The sequence below is a fragment of the Myiozetetes cayanensis genome, unplaced genomic scaffold (genome assembly GCF_022539395.1).
Source record: "Myiozetetes cayanensis isolate MyiCay16 unplaced genomic scaffold, myiCay2020 scf3, whole genome shotgun sequence".
Lineage (NCBI taxonomy): Eukaryota > Metazoa > Chordata > Aves > Passeriformes > Tyrannidae > Myiozetetes > Myiozetetes cayanensis.
This window is the reverse complement of record NW_026087521.1, coordinates 30,265,623-30,283,519: the sequence shown is the minus strand read 5'-3', so window position 1 is coordinate 30,283,519 and position 17,897 is coordinate 30,265,623. Positions and strand designations below refer to the sequence as shown.

At 37.5% G+C, this 17,897-nt stretch overlaps 1 protein-coding gene across 7 annotated transcripts in view; it reads right to left on the bottom strand.

The window, feature by feature from the left end:
- ANO6 (anoctamin 6) overlaps positions 1 to 17,897 on the bottom strand; it is a 132,033-nt gene that overhangs the window by 107,142 nt on the left and 6,994 nt on the right. Inside the window, exons 2-3 of one of the 7 annotated variants that reach the window (XM_050325433.1) lie at positions 11,063 to 11,295; positions 3,788 to 3,929 (exon numbers count right to left, since the gene is read on the bottom strand). The exons of 5 other annotated variants lie outside the window; for them this stretch is intronic. In XM_050325433.1, the coding sequence (XP_050181390.1) occupies positions 3,788 to 3,857 (70 nt within the window). In that variant the 5' untranslated portion in view covers positions 3,858 to 3,929; positions 11,063 to 11,295. The remainder of the gene's footprint in view (positions 1 to 3,787; positions 3,930 to 11,062; positions 11,296 to 17,897) is intronic. One more of the 7 variants, XM_050325438.1, reaches the window with a different exon arrangement.

The following is a 17,897-nucleotide window of genomic DNA, read 5'->3' as shown; positions in this document are numbered from 1 at the left end:
TAAACATGCGTTAGATACAATGCCAGGACAAACATAACTGATATGCCTGGTTTTGTTTTGATTGGATTTTTTTGTTGGGTTGGGTTAGTTTGGTTTGGTTTGGTTTTGGTGGTTTTTTTTTTGGTTTGGGGTTTGCTGGTTTGTTTGTTTTTGTCTTGAAATCTTCATTGATATATGGCCAACTTCTCAAGAAAATTTAAGAGGCATTTTTTTCTTTCATTGATGATGTTCATTTATACCAGCTGAAGATGTGTCAAAATACTTAAAGCACAACAAGCTTACTCTTTACAAATCAACAGAATTTTCTCATGGCCTTTAAGCAGCTGAATTCTCTGGTTTAATAGAGTTTGGTAGGGACTTGGTTCCAGGTGTTGAGTTGTCAGTTTCCAGATGTCTTCTGTGGTGATAGTATATGCTCCAGCGAGAAGACAAAGGCAAGTTCATGTATTTTTCCTGAAGCATTTGAGCCATAACTCAAGATCTGCCCAGTGGAATAATCAACGTCTGTGAGCTATCAAAAACATTAAGATCTTCAGAAATGTTTCCCAGTATTTAAAAAAAGAGCAGGAAAATGCAGAGCAGTGCAGCACACAAACATCACATGGTGAGACCATAACATGAGGATTCAGAAGACACAAGCATCTCTCAGCAGCTACTGCAAAATTGCTGACTCTGTGCATCATTCTGTTCTAATGGATTCAGCTTAGACTAGGGTGAGAAGGGCAAATACATATTCTTGATGTCAGTGTAATGGGTATCTCCCCACATTCGTTAGGGCATTCTTTATTCTCTATCTGGACACAAAGATGTCCAGATACAAAGTGCTTCTGAAAACCCACAGAAGAGGGAATGTTTCTGCCCACATATAATGGGTAGAGGGAAGGAGAAATATAAGCATCTTGCTCTGAAATATAAACATTTCCTCTAAACTCTGTGTGCCATTACACAAACCCCAAATATGTGGACACAGATACAAAGACTTCTGTCAACCACTGAACTGCAGAATCAGGAGCCAAAGTGGCCTTTTTGCTAAGTAAGTACACTCCCATCGTTGCTGCTGTCCAGAAAACCCTTCAGACAGAAGGGAAGAGAAGGCTGAAATGCGGAATTCACAGCAGGCAGAAAAACTCCACTTATCCCAAATCATGATGAGTCTGAGGCTGGTCAGAAATATCCTTGAAAAATTTATATGTGAGTACAATTTGCTTCTGCCTCAGTGTCTCTAGCCAGCATATCTTGCACCTGATATAGTGTCATGCAAACTTTATAATTTTATCAATATTTACTATCTTAACAGGTTCTGTACTTGAAATACTTATCAATACAGTCCCTGGGTCATTGTCCCAATGAAAAAACTTATACAAAAGGTACCTATGACTCATTTTTTATGGGACAATAGCCCAAAATGTCTCTCAAGTTAATTACAGATTAATGTTTGTGTGAAGCCAAAAATACAAAGACTTGAAACTACCTGAATATGTACTTAGATAAGATACTTGTACTGGCTATGCCAATTTGTGCAGTTTTTAGCTGGAAGAGACCATTCTAGTCTCTCAAAAATACAAGAGCAGTACCTGTAAAAACTCAGCTGTGCCAGAAAAAGCTGCATCCACACAAAGTGTTTTTTATTCCCACAAAATCACTTCATTTATTTCTCCCACCTCCCTGTGAGCATTATGGTAAAGTCAGTTTTAAGTATGGAGGGTAAGAAAAAAATTGCAGCACAAAAATTTGCAGGTAGACATTAAAAAAAGCTTTCTAACAGCAAGAACAGCAGAAAGAAGTGCTGGTGAAGGCAGGAGAGGTCATGTGAGATCTTTAACATCAGAGGTTATTAAGTACAGATGTATTAAGTATCCTGGAACAATCTAGGAGGATTGTTCAACAAACTAGGCTGAGTTGAATCTGGTATAAACCTTGAGAGGATGGCCTAGATGAACTTTTGAGGTCGTTCCCAGACCCAGTTTCCTCTGAGTAAGATTGGTCATAGTGACAAAGGCCAGTATGCTGAGATTTTATATTAAAATAATAGTTCTGCTTACCTATATCTTCTTCAGAAACATTATCATCCTGTTAATGTTTGAGTCAGAGTACATCAAGTACAGATGTTTGTGTTCTACCACCGAACCAAGTGAAGCAAAGAGGGTGCAAGGGAACAAAGAAGCCTATTGGATTTGTGCCAGCATACTCAGATTATAATTAACTGATACATCAAATTCTATCTTCAAGGAATCTTGGCAAGATATGCTTTTGTCAGAACATTTAACCTAATTTATTTGAATTGTAATCGTAATTTTGAGTCCCCATTCAGTAATACCAGTTGGTCTTTGATCTAGTCCTCATAAAAGATGCTGCTGTAAAAACTTTAGGTACTGAATATGTGCAAGCTACTTTAAAACAACATCTCTGTGGTATCTGAGCTGCCAATAAATCACTGGTATTTCCAGCTGCCTAAACTGAGCTGTCAGCACATCACACTTACCTCAAATATGCCCATACAGAAGCGCTAAGAAGTTAATCCCACATTACTTCTTTATAACCTATGTATATCCCATGGTTTTGGCCAAGCCATGGCAAATGTATTGTGTTATTGATTCTACCAGGGATTTATTTTATGAGTTTTCTCTACAGCTTTGCTTTCTCAGAGGTGAGCCACCATTTCTGACTGGATTGAATGAAGAGCCTAAAAATCCCTTGACAGCCAAAGCAAAACGTCTTGTCTTTTAATTAGTTGACATTGACAGTGAATGGTTTTGTAAGTTCAGTGACTTCACATTGAATAATTCAATTTTAAAGGCTTTAATGAACATTACTACTAGCAATCTCTACCTATTGCTATAGGTGAGAGGCTATGGCCCACTGATAGGTAAGGAAGATGTTCTCCCCTTGTAAGAAATACAATTTCCTTGAGGTCTGAATAGTGACATAATGAAAGCTGTCCAAAGCACAGGCAGAAGGGATGAAACAGGTTTTTTTGAGTTTGTAAATTAAAGAGAATGAGAATAGAAAAAAAACCAACCCAAACCAACAACAAGCCAGTATCCAGAAGAGAAAAAAAAGATGCTGTCCAAAAGAACATTAATGATGAGCAAATAACAAAGATATTGGACAAGTTGATGTTTGAAAACATGGTCTTGGCTCCTCTAACAAGGACATTGTCAAACATGCCTGAAGATGCCAAACTTTTGTTACAAAGAAATTCTTGGCTATCATTGATTTCCTCTCAAATGAAAATAGTGAGAGGTGAAAAAGGGCAGCAGCGCTCTTTAAGCTTGTAAATCACTTACATTAAGCCAAATAATTAGGAACCAAATTATTTTGAGACGTCAAAAAGATTTTACAACACTAAACTCATAGTACCTAATTCAACAAGCCTGCAAGGCATTGTTAAGGACAAGATCTCAGCCCTGACACTGAACATGGCATCTCATGAGCAATCATGAATGCAAAGCAGGAAATGATGCCTGAAATCTGCAGTTTTTTCTGCTTTGCTATAGACATCATATCACCTCTTTTTTTGTAAAGTATTTTGTGAGAGTGCTGACTGGCACAGAAGTTTAAAAAAGTCCAAGTCCCAAAACCTGTTCTTAGAGGGAGAAAAATAAATTAATGGAACACTGTGCTCTCTTAAGCACCAAACTGATGTGCTCAAGAACATCCACTCAGCCCCTCGGTGGACTTGCCTGCAGCATGGAGTACCTCCTCCACAAACAGGGAAAAAGTTTACAGTATGGTTACAGAAAATAAGATGTTGCAGTGCTGGGGCACACACTCTTATCTGCATTACCTGGCTCCATGCACGGTGCTGTCCCACTGCAGTGCAGGTGGAAAGCATGGGAGGACAGTGTAGCAGGCATTGCCAAAGGAGAACACTCTAGCTTCGCTCACAGCCCTGCCCTCATGTAGTCCTGTGCTGGTAACAACATTCACTGCACACAGAAATGGACAACTGTTAAGAACACAATTAGACACACTTAGATCTTTTGGGCCTCAAATAAATCGTGAAGAAAATTAGTATAATAACAAAATATCTCACTGACTGGAAAATACCAGGAAATATTTACATGCAATTTGTATCTGAATTGACACATTTCCTGATATGTTTGACAGTACTGTCATCACATTAGAAAAGAAAAAAATAGTAATTAGTAAAGTCTATGTGTTCTAATGAAAATCAAATTAAAAGATCATATCAGGTTCACCATTATGAGGCTCAGGGAACTGGATGGAATTGGATTGTTCCAAAGGTTGTAGGCTTTGCCCAAATACTGCTTTCTAAGTAGAGCTGATTCTGCATCACGTGCCTTCTCAGAAAACACACGAAGATTGTGGTAGTACCTCTCCATCCCATCAAGCTGCAATTGTGCTAGCAAAAGATCAGTGTCATGATACTGTCATGTATGGCACACAAGAGCCTCACCTCGTAAGTACTGTCTCAGAAGCAACAAAAAGGCATGACATAACATACTGGATATGAACTGAGTCCTGGAATGAATGAAAACTACTCTGAAGCCCATTATCTAACCAAGTTTGTACTGGTTTTGGCTGGAACACAGCAAAGTATAAACTACTAAGAAGAAAACTAACTCTATACCAGACAAAAGCAGGAGAAAGTCAAATTACTTTCACCTTACCTCACCAAAAGGAAAAACCAACCAATGCTGTCTAAAATAAAACTAATGCTTTAGAGAGATATCTCTTCTCAAACCATATTCAAGATAGGGTACCATATAAAGAGAGGGCAATCACTGTATCAAAACTGTGGAAATAAAAATGAGGGGAGAGCATCACCAGCAGTTCAATCATCTAAAGATCCAGCCATTCCTAAACACCTGCTGAAGACTTAAGAACATACAGTCTTCTGTCTCTTGGTCCAAAAATAATAAAACTATGGTGGCTTTCCTGGCTTTTGGGGAAAGAAGGGGAAGAGGAGGGGTACAAATTTATGCCATGTTGTTTTAAATGTTTTAAAAGATTAAAAAGGTGAAAAACTGACAATACAAAGGAGTCTCCCTACTGAGTAAAGATTTTGCTTTTCCAAATCTCTGCAATTACCCAGAAAGCAAAGATACGGTTATAAACATGACTACAAGCTCTGAGGCAATAAAAAAATAAAACCATGTATAATTTTATAGTGTATATATTATAAATTATTACATACCAATAGTTAAGGTATAGTGTATAAAATAATATATTAAAATATTAATAATTAAGATATCATACATAAAAGTACAAATAAATAGCTATTCCTAAAAAAAAAAAGCCTATCAGAACAGATCACAAACTATTTTAAAGGGTTAATCATAGAACAATTTTTTTTTCATTTAAATGTAAACTATTCAGGCCACATATATAATACTTGCTGAAATCAAGTGAAGTGAAGTAAAACCATTGCAAAAACCAAGTTAAATTTTTCTGCAAAAGAAACTGTTGGACTGATATACTGTTTTTTTGAAAGCCACAGTCTCTTGCTGATGATGCAAAATATTTCTTTATTGTAGATTTTTTCATATGTTCAGTTACTTGTACAGGAGTACTTTCAGAGCTAACAAACTATTTAGGAATTGAAAAAGCAAGAATATGTATTTTCCTTTTAAAATATTTGAATCAAAAAAGAGACAATGAGACCAATGGCTACAAAATAAAAATTGTCAAGGCCATTAAATTCCTTGAGATACTTCCTTTGTTGAAAAAATATTTTTTAAATGTAAGATATCCTCCTTATTATCAGGAATTTTTGATGATTAAAGGTCTGTCTGGGTTGAAGTGACTTTTCCAGACTAGTGCTTCTCTGGGATACAGTCTTTGCTCCATATGCATATGAGAGCAGACATTATAAACACAAATTATCAGTGGTTTCACCTCATTCCACCACAGACTAGCATTTAGTAGCATTCAATTTGTTAAGTTCAGTTCTATGATTAGAATGTGTTTAAATTATTTTATTTCATATTTGTAGACCTCCTTTGAAGAATACGTGCTACTGAACTCCACATTCTCCGCTTTCAGAAAAGTTATGTGTTTGGAATGAAAATTAATTATTTCTACATCAAACTATGGCTTATTTATAGCTAATAAGATATGTATACAGCTGCCTGTCTTGTTCTCTTCTTATAGTCACTTTCAGTCTTACAGAGCACGAGAAAACTGGAGACAATTAGTAATGTTAAAATGGTTTTTCAGTTGTCAATAAATTATATGCTTTGTGCACTCACACAATGCAGATCTTCAGGTATCATCAACCTAAAACCTAATCTATACCACATAATAAGAAGACATTGATTTTAATTTCAGATGCCCAAGCCAACCTAACATGAAGCTATAGCCAATACAAAGCTATGAAGGTGCTGGATCACAAAGGAAGTGAAATGGCTGTCTTGGAAGATGATTCTTTCTTGCTGGAAGGACTGCTCTTTCCATGAAGTTATCTTCTCTTACAGCTGTGCAAACAAAGGATGGGAACATGTGGTATGTCTTTCAAAATTAAATGCTCTTTCATGACTAACTCCAAACAGGAAAACATTCAGTTGGGAGTATAATAGAGGGCATTGCAGGTCTAAACCCCCCACGTCCTGAAACAGCCAGCTCGGAGTCAGAGTAGCTCACCAAAAATAATAAAGTAAATAGCATACAGTTATAAAACAAGAAATTTGACTTTGTGGAAATGATTTTGCTCATAGCTGTGCCTAAATATTTAACAGGCACTGAACTGGAATGTTTAAGGGGCTCAGCAACAAATGGTCAAACAGTTCTTATATGTTCAGAGCTCAAAGTGGGACAATTGCCTAAAACCCGTGGCAAAAATCCTAAAACATTTCAGTGAGACCTGGACCAGCCCCAGCTTCAGTTTCTAAAACAAACACTGGGCTAATGACATTTTAGTTACAATTTTGTGATTCCAGAGTAATTGGCTGAAAAGCAAATGTTGGCTCCCGGTTTTCACTGCTGCAATGCATGCCAGAACCAACCTGGCTGCATCCAGCATGCATGTCTGACACCAACTGACTGTAAATTACTGCAAAACTCAGTTGCTAATTGGAATATTCTAAACATGTTTTCTGAAGCTAAACAATTTACCCACCTTCAGCTGAAATGGCTGTCAGAAAGAATTATTCTGGCTCTCATCTCATCTGTCAATATGCAATATATAGATAAACAACCTTTGGTCCTTTGGTTTAGAATGTATTAACACATCTACCTCCTATAATTTTAAACAATATTTGGTATGCTTTTTCATTGTAAACTGATTGTATACATGGCAAACACCTAGCTCACTTTGTCAGAGTACAAAATAATAGAACAAAGCGATTAAGTCAGCAGGCTTCAGACTGATAATCTTCTCAGACATTAATCTCAGGTTGGAATATGAGCAACAAATGAATCTTCTAAAACTTTTCAATTAAGGTCTACCTTGGTTTAAGTATATATGGAATCAGGTAGAAAACTGTAATGTTGACTGCCAAATGAGTCTGTTTCATGATCGATTCAACGTATGCTGCATTCTTACAAACTGAGGTGTACATACATATATATTTTATTTCTTTCATTTTTTTTATTTTTTAAAATAGTGCAAACATTGTTATTCCTGCTGTCAAAAAAACAAGTTCTTAGTTTATAAGGTTAAGAAAAATAATCACCTCAGTCATGTTAAGAACATAAGGGATCAGCTGGGTCACTGAATCCAGCACCAGCTTACACAAAACTTTGATTTTCAGTTTTGTTAGTAGGTTCTGAGAGAAAATTTTCTTTACTTGGAATAATCTATTTTAGTCTGAAAAAAGAATGAAGAAAACCAGGCTGCTGTTTTTCTGTTGCAGCAAATAAAATGCATCTGGCAAAGGACGAGATACAGTATTTTAAAAACCCAAAGGGCATTAGGACAGATCTGCAGAAGATATTAGGCATATACAGTTCCAGATAAATTCCTGCTGATGTATTTAAAAGTGTCCAAGCAGATTGAGAGTTTTTATGCCAAATTATACCAAACACAGCATATGGCCCTTAGTGACCAGAAGGAATCAATCAATCAATTTCATTAATTGATACATCAATTTCATTACTACAGTTAATATTTCCCTTGTTTAATAAATTCTTTTAAGTGCAAAATGTTTCATAAATACACTTTTTTCTTATGTTGACAGCATATTTGAGACAACTAATAAACATGTTTACATGCTGGTTCTCTCTATGGTTAATTAACTCTGCTTACCAACATGATGCATCTATGTAAAGTTCAGAATAAATAGGAACTATCTAGTAGATAAGAAAGAAATCAGTCGGTAACAAATAAAAAATCAGAGTAAGTCTGCATTGAGCTAAAAATCAATGCTAAAATCAATGTGTGTCTATGGAATCAAAGATGTAGGCCCCTAAAACAGGATTTGGGAGTAACCAAAACATTCAGTTCCAAAAGTGCAAACCAAAATCATGACTTTGCAGCTGCTAGGTAACAGAAACTTTCTGCCTTGCTGTCGTACACTTTGGGCATTTCCCTAGGAGTCACCAGGGTCTCTTTGAAAGCCTTTAAAATAAAAATTCAGGTAACTACATATTACAAAACACAAATTAAATCAGTAACTGCAATCATTCCACTTTGCTTAGTACTGCTCTACATGGTAGAAACTGGTTTTCAGGGTTCAGAGATTTATAGACAAAAGGGGGAAGTAAACAGATCAATAAGACTTCAAACTCAAACTCACAAACACTGAAATAGTCCTGGTTCAAGACGGTTTGTCACTGCTGAATCCTTATTTTAAAGAAGACAAAGGAAAGGACTGAATTCTGATGTTTCTGTTTCGGAATGGTTTCTGACTACAAAAAGGGTATAAGGTATACAGCAATACCACTTGATCTAGCACAGGAGATAATGGTGGGTTTTAAAGAAAAGGAAACAATTTTTCATTATAAAACCCAACCTTTTTTCTTCAGGATCCTCTCTCCTTTTGCATACAAGACGGGGCTGCAATGACGATGACTCCAGGCTTCAATAAATAAAACTTGTCTGTCTAGACTTTTAACTTACTTTTCCAAAGACAGATAGTATATCAGGCTGTGGGAAGATGGAAAGGAAGAAAGACTATCTGATCATCAAAGAATTTGCATGTGGCCTTGGAGAAGTAGCCTGTGCCCCATCTTCAGGATCTAAAACATGTGATGCTGTGCAAGCTGCTCAAAAAAAAGTTTTGCCCAGCTTTTCATGGCAGAGTTTTCAAGCTAACTGCCCAGGTTGTTACTGCCAGGAAGCTGAGCACTTTTGCACCAGAGGTGGGCACTTGTCACTAGGAGAGATTATTTATAAGAGCAGGTTTAGATTAGATATCAGAAAAAAATTCTTTACTGTGAAGGTAGTGAGGCGCTGGAACAAGTTCCCCAGAGAAGCTGTGGATGTCCCATTCCTGGAGGTCTTTAAGACCAGGTTCGATGGAGCTCTGAGCAACGTGATCCAATGAAAGAGGGTTCTGCCTATGGCAGAAGGGTTGGAACTAGGTGTTCTTTAAGGTCCCTTCCATCCGAAACCATTCTATGATGATTCTATGATGAAGCGTGGTGTGGTATTTAGAACAGCAAGATTGGGAAATGCTCTTATTTCTGAAAAAAGCATCCAAAAGCTTTTGTTGTCGGTAAGCATTTTTCAGACAACTTTATACAAAAAGTAGAGTTATTAACCATAAACCCAGAATGGTATTAAGACCTGACTGTACAAAAGTGGTTGAAAATTAATTATTTTCTTGTGACCCTGCAGAAGATGCGTTCTAGGTATGCTTTCCAGTGGGATTCAGTGTTTTGTCTTTGCACAACCCATTCAGAAGTGTTTTACATTCCTCAAATCTTATCACTTCCGTAGAAAGCATTCCTATCACAAGGGTCTGGATTCCTGAAACTCCAGGTCTCCCTAAAAACAGAGTTATGCAACCTAACACTCTCATCCCTGTTGGATATAGTGCTCAGTTGTGGTAAAAGCACCATAGAAACACAGAGGAGGAAAAGAATGAAAATATTCTGTGCAAGGCTTTGATAATTTGAGTTAAACAATGCTAGGAGCCATTCTCTTAATGAGGAAGATAAAAAGAAATCCGTAATTACTACCAGTTTACTGAATGAGGCAGTGGACTTAAGAGGAAAAAAACCACTGATTGTTTAATTAAAAACTGTAACATGCATGCAAACAGATGGCAAGAAAATGGAAGTTACCTGGGCAGTGTTAATGCTGACATTGCCCAACTTCTAAATGCTTGACTTCATAACCTTAAAGTTAACACTTTTTTAGACATATTAGCTGCAACCACTTAGGGATTCTATGGCTCCTGTTGGTAACTGGTAATATTTAAATTTAAACATGGAGAAAGATTACTGCTGGCTATACTGTATTATTTAATTATACAGTCAGTTTAGAAACAAAATTATATCTGAAGCATTTGAGAGATTCCCTTGAGCAGAAATGATGTAACAATTATTACTGCAATTTAGCATAAGAAACTTTGCTGAAAGTCTAGAATTTCACCTAATCAGGCAATTTGATTTGTGGTCCATATGTAGGAGCACTCTGTGCTGCTACAGAGTAATTTCAAAATGCACTGCAAGAAAAGTAATCATAATAACTGTAGGCACTTTTTCTCATGGATCAAACTTATTAAGTTTTAAAAGTCAGTTCAGAATAATGTAATTAGTGTAAATTCAGTACTATGATGGAAAAAACCACAACCAACCAGTGTGTTTTAGCTTATTACAATCACTATGAATAAAAGTTCTGGTTTCTGCTGAAAATTCAATTCATGATGCCCAACAACTACAGCTGAGTAAGGTCTGACAGCTTCATACCAGGCAGCTGTGGCTTTGAAGCCACAGAGGTTTCTAAATTACTTTCTGGGAAAAGAGGCTTGACAAGAAGGATACATGTGTGCACACATTAGAAATCTTCTCAAATATATTACGTAGTACTACCTGCCCTGAGGCAGATGTCTCAGATACCTGAGAAAATGTGTGAACAGTGCTGCCCATGGGACAGCGAGAGCTTTTTGACTGCTTGATGTGCACCGATGTTAATAATGTATTGGGTACTTACCTGAAGATTTGTGCTTGTAAGCAATACATATGGGAGGATTATTCCCTGGGGAGTGTCACGCTTCAGATTTCAGTATGCAAGTCTTTCAGAGCAAGAACAGTGGAAGCAGCTTTAGACCCAGCAAAGGAAGCATGATAGTCAGTCCTGAGGGGCCATTTCTAGATTTCTCTAACAATTGCTGCACCTTCACAGAAAATTAGCCATCCCAGAATGAGTAAATTCTCTCTAAGAACCTGTCAGGAAAGAATAGGTGTGAATTTGAAAGTACAGGCCTCCTTTTGATTGGCAGGGAGAATAAAAATATGGAAAATAGGTATTTTGATAGCTTATCTCAGGAGGAAGCAAAAAGAACTCAAGACTATAATGACTGATGAAAAATTACTACCTCTGATTCTTAGATACCATTCAGCTATAACAAAATGAAGCAGCAAGAAAAACGAGGAAAAAGCCAAACAGAAATTCCCTTTTTTTCTTCTATCTCACCTACACACCACAGTGTAATTCCATGAAATCTTAAAAAAGGCCCACAGAAGAGGAAATTAAAGCTCTGCTTTAGAAATCATGGAAAGACATTTTACTTTGGTGTCTATAAGGAACCCTGCTAAACTGTTTTATGATGTTATGACCATACCAGATGGCAGTAACAGAGGAACAATCACAGGGTTTGCTCATTTTGTACAACATTACAGATCTTCATGAGAGTACAACCAGTTCTGAGCAACCCAGCAATATCACTTTGCAAACCCATTTTCACTGAGATTCTAATACATTTCTTCAAAATTGTGGAATTGAGGAGATGTAAAAATTCGGTTTTCCAATGAAAAAAACCAAGATCAACAAGCAACCTCTACAGAGCTGTTTTTCATTTAAGCTGAGGTAAGACTGCTTACACATCTCATTATAAAAGTAGGAAAATGCAAGTATGATGGGCTGTTAGGAGGCTAGGACCCTTGATATTGGCTATGCTGAGTTTTGTTCTGTTTTTTTTAAGAGGAGACAACAGTGAATTTACTGCAGATTCCTTTTTTTTTTGGTGTCCAAGGTAAGAAGAATGACCTTTTGAAATGTTTGAATACAGCTCTCAGAGTGTAAGACAAGAAGATACTGGTGAGGTCATCCAGTCTGATCCCTGGAACAAAAGCCAGAAGATTTCATTTCCAGATTTTCATTTAGTTTAGTGTCTGCAGACTGGAGCAATACAGAAACATGAAATCACTGAACGACTCCTCTGTTCCTGCTTGCTGCAGGCTGGCACTTCAGCCTTGCACTCTGGACCTGAGGAGCACCTTATGCCACTTCTCAGTGACATTTCTCTTCTGCATAAGCCAGACCTGTTCATATGAACTCAAACTTGACATTCCAAAGGTCAAGAGAATGACTGGCCCTAAAGATGACATAATAAAACTGCAAAGAAAATAATGAAGGATATGGAAAAGAACTGAAAGATTCATCATGAAAGTAATTAGGACTTCTCTGGTGTTTATTTTTGCATGCAAGGTGTTCATAAGGAACATCCTGATGAGAAGAATGGTTAATGGGTTTGTTCAGTGAACTGTACACAGAGAGAGATACAGAAGCTCTTCTGATGGACACATTAGTTCCTAGAGCTCAGGATAAACATCTATTCCCAAAGCATTTAATTAAACTCTCCTCCATTCAGAGAAAACGAACAAAAACAAAGACAAGGATACACCAAGCACAACTGATAGAGTATTATTGTTTAGACAGATATTTGCGCTTTCATCATGAATAGCTTTGGAAAATAAACAATTGAAAAAAAAACCCTACACTGAAAAAAACTCAGAAGTTCACTCGGAAAAGCAAGTCCCAGTCTCTGGGGACTGAAATTGCAACACTTACACTCTTAAATAACTTCATGGATGCTACCAGTTCCACTCACTTGGAAAGGATCTTTCTCATGTTTGTGTCACTTTTGGTTTGTACTATGTGCCTACACAGACTGGTGCATAGAAAGCAGATGCAGCCTGGTACCTCAGAATTTTACGGTGATGTGTGAGGACTACAGGATCAAGCTGCAGGTAATCCTGTAAAAATCAGGATTCCTGCCATGGACTGAAACAAGTATGTGAGACTGTGGCAATGTAAGAGCTATCACAAGCAGTACTTGGGCAGAAACTTCATAAAACACCATTGGTTTTATGATTTTTGTCTGAGAAATTTCAGGCAAGTTGGTGAGATATGACCTAAATCAGCTCTGTAAACCACAGCATTGCTGATATTTTAAGTACAAAGGGTAAAACCAAGAAGCAGCACAAGCTGTTTATTATTCTTGTGTGAACACTCTCCCTCCCCTGCCTCGGTCTCATGCCTGACTGGAACCTGGCCTGATAAACATGTAGATCTCTGAAGACTGACTTTCTGCAAGACTGTGGCGTAACATTTTGAGGGGACTGTAGAGTTAGATCTCTAGTCAAAAGTCTGATAAGCTGTTTTATACCTGCTCCAGTGCCGAAGAACCCCGAGTGCCTTCTTGAATTGGAAGGTATTTTCTTCACTGCCTAAAATAAAGTGATTTTTTTTCTGTTTGTTTTTTATCCCAGATCAACTAACACAAATCAGCTGTTCTTAGGTAGGAAACATAAAGCAGACAAACCACTTCTGCTTTTGTCATGAGACAGACTTGCCAAGCTCAACCTTGAGCATACTGTCAAAATTACTGTTCCATTACAGGGCGAATGAGCATACCCTGCCTTACATGTGTTTTACAGGAGGGTAGCCCACACATAGCAGTTGCCCCAAGCTACAAATACAGGTTTTTTAGCAACCAAGCTGATCCCTTGGTGTTCCTCACAAATGCCAAGCCTCCAGGCAGTTATGGAGCCTTTTCGTTGGGAACTGAAGTGATCAACCCAATTGTAATTGCAGATGGCTGTTTGGTTAGACTTCAATGCCTATGGATCAATGAGCTATCTAATTAGAAATCTTAAGTTTGAAATATATTTATAAAATTATACCCATTGCTATTAAATTTACATGTCTCAAAGGAGATATATTTGAATTTCTGTAATGAGTTTCTCAGCATGTTTACTTTAAAGTACTTCCTATATTCAGCTGTTATTCAGTGTGTTTACAGGAGGGTCCTAAAAAGATATTTTTAATTGCTTTGACAATGAAAATACTAAGCTTAAAGCCAAAACCTACAGGCATTTTTTTTTACTATTTTGTGTGTGTAGGTGCAAAGACTCCTGCCTGTAAGCATTCCAGGTGCTGGACCCAGAGTTTATAAACAAACTGTACTTTTGTTTCCTAATCAGGAAAACGAAGCAGTTTTGGCAATTGAAGGACTCTTCAGATTTTACTTCTAACAGTTGCAGCTTAACAATCAACTTCTACCTAAAACCACCTTCTTCTGTGCATAAAAGGTCTAAAACAGAGCTTTGCTCTTCTTGTAAACTCCAGTAAAATTACAAAAACATCTGGAGTTCTACTTGGCAGGACTGCATTGCCCAGGAAGCTTTTTCTCTACTCCCTTGGTTATCAGCAAGGAACAGTTTAAAAAACAGTGGTCCAGTACTGAGTCTTTTATTCTTTGGGTCATATTAACTTCTTTCCTATTTTTGTTTTGTTTTGTTTTTTAGTAATATATTACATGTTTAAGTCTTACAAAATATTGTAGCAGTTTTTGCTGGGCTGTTTATCTGAAGTACTGCCATCAGTTTATAGATTAAATTGTGCTTTGGTGCAAATTCTTTCTTGTATTTTATAGACAGCAGAATAATTGAATGGATTTAATTATTTTTCCTAGAATAAATCAGTATATGCAGAGATGATGAAAGATTTAATAGAGATATTTCTTTCATTAGGGACTAATTCTGCATTTTCTACTATGAACAGCATTTACAAAAATAATGCTATTCCCACTCTAGTCAAAGGGACTGCTCACAAGGGTAAAGTGTACATTACTTGACCTCATTCTTGTTCATAAATGCCTATAAAAACTCCATTAGGTTACTTAAGGAAAAAACACATAGAAAAAGAACACTAATAATTTTACTAATATTGCACACAAACTAATAAAACTCTCTGGCAATGCTAGAGACCTCTGGATTATCAACTTAGGTTTGTTACTATCTCTAACTGCAGTGCCAAACCTAGAGCAGTACAATTTTTTTGGTAAATAATTAATGGAAGAAAAATGGAATTTTCTTCCTGCTGGATAAATTACTTATGAACACAATGTAATTTTTAATATATATTAAAAATATGCCTGAAAATGCCACAGATTTATTTTTTCAATTCAGCCACAGCTATATTACCTTAGTCCCTTGCTATAGCTTATTTTCCTGATAAACTCAACTGGAAGAAACTTTATGCCACTGCTTACTGAGTTCCTGATCAGATAAATAGGTGAACAGAATCACAGAATCATAGAATTGCAGAATGGCCTGGGTTGGAAGGGACCTTAAACATCACCTAGTTCCAACACCCGTCTGCGAGCAGAGGCACCTTCCATTGGACCAGGTTGTTCAGAGCTCCATCCAACCTGGCCTTAAACACCTCCAGGGATGGGGCATCCACAACTTCTCCGGGCAACCTGTTCCAGTACCTCATCACCCTCACAATAAAGAATTTCTTCCTAACAGCTGCACTGGCCAGCTCTGCCCTTATGAATACTGCCAAGAGTTCCTTCTCTTTCACTTTTGATTACTTACTTTCTTAGTCTGTACCCAGATATCAACAGGTGGTTCGCCTTCACTTCCATTTCCTTACCCTTCCCATCTCTTCAACACTTATTTTACCATACACTCCAGTCAAGATCCTGCTTTGTGCTATGTGAGTCTCTTCACTGATCTAAGTTCAAGTCTTTTATACTTATCTCAGGCTTCCTCCACTGACAGCAACAGACTCCAACTTCTCCACAGAGAGGATATGGCTCTTCAACTCCTCCACTGCGCCAGCACGCCCTTGGATTACTAATATTAGTTCCCAGCATCTTTAGCAGTGTAGCTACACTGCCAATATTTTATAATCACTTCTCATACTTCCCAACCTGATCTGCAATCCAGATGACATTTTTTTGTTACTATTCCTCCCACAAAGGAAGGAAAGAATCCACAATATTTCGCCCACTGAGAAGTCACTAATCTCATCCCCTGCTCCTGACACAAGTCCTACAGCATCGTCACAGCAGAGGAGGTGCAGGGCATCTCAACACAAGTGCTGCTTGATCCTACTCTTCCCTACAGAGTCAAGATTCCTTATCTGACTGTAATTTCTCAAAGAGGTGGTGGCTGTTTCCTGCAGAAGAACACTGGTGCAGCAGCTGGTTCTGACGACTGTACTGTAAGCAGTCTCCTATGCAAATATTTACTGTCCCACAACAAGTCACATCTAAAAAATGCTGGAGAACCTGACTAACCAGTTTAATGGGGCCAGGGGAAATCCATCATCAAAAAATGAAATGAAGGGAAACTATAAAAGCAAAGCAAAATATGCTACTCATGGCAGTTCTCACAAACTTCCATGTTCAATTGTGTCTAAAGAATATTGATGAATAGTGGTTTAGTTAGAAATTATTTAATGTAAACACTTAATTGAAGGGCTAAATCTTATTCAGCCTTTATACAATATTTTGAAACTAAGCTGCTGTTTCCACCATGAGGCACAAAATCAATTAAAGAATGTTTATGCTCCAGTAGACTTGTAAATACACTTCTTAAAGTTCAGTTTCTGTTTTAATATATTTTATTAATTTTCCAATCTCAATTTGGTATTCATTAAAGGTGTTTAAATGTAATCTCTTTCCAAAACCATTTGGTCTTCCTCATTCTTCCTGCTAAGAAGATTTGTGCTGGTATGAATCTTACCTTATCAAAACATAACACACACATTTTATTAATAATATCTATTTTCATTAGCAAAGCTATTTGGGCCCTGCCTATTTTACTTTCAGTAATGTTATGCCTTTCAATAGGTCATTTGCTGCACAGGAGATGGACTATCTGTATTGATAAGGTTTGGAACGAAAAGGCTAGTGAAGAAGGAAGCTGCTCTGACGAGGATGCAGGATAGGAATGGGAACAAAGGATTATAGTCCCGATCAATGATATCCTGCAATGGAAGAATATGTGCAGGGCTGCCTTATGGTAATGAAAGTCTTCTCCTTTCCCTACCCTTTGCCACTCAGCAGCCCAACCCTAATAAACCAACAACTGTGCTGGGTGAGTTATCCTCTCAGACACGGGGTATGAAACCATGTATACACAAACACGGGGCCTGGGTATGTCTCTTACAGTCTTACGCTGTGCCAGGGGAGGTTTAGGTTGGATATAAGAAAGAAATTTTTTACAGAGAAAATAATGAGACACTGGAATGGGCTGCCCAGGGAGGTGGTCCCTGGAGGTTTTTAAGATGAGATTGGATGTGGCAATTGGTACCATGGTCTTGTAACCACGGTGGTATTGGATCAGGAGTTGGACTTTTCCAACCTGGTTGATTCTATGATTCTACGATTCTTGATGTCCTTGGGGAGGGGATCTCTTGTGTACATAATGATATTGGGGCATGATTCTGCATCTTTCAGAGGAAACAGAACTGCTCAAATATTGAATCAGGCCATCTTGAGGTTGAGAACTTTTGTTTTCAATTAGCCCTAGCATTGCTTCAGGAGCTCACTTCTCAAGGCCTACATATCTGCTGCAGTTATCAAATGCTTGAGTATAGGGTAAGTAAAAGGAAAGTAATTCCACTGAATCAAGCAAAATTATATTTCAGATGTCTGTGTATTTTCTTGGAAAGTAAGGATAAGACACTCCAGCCACAAAGCCTTCAGAAAGATGTGGGATGCCTGAATAAAGTGTGAGGGGTGGATAAA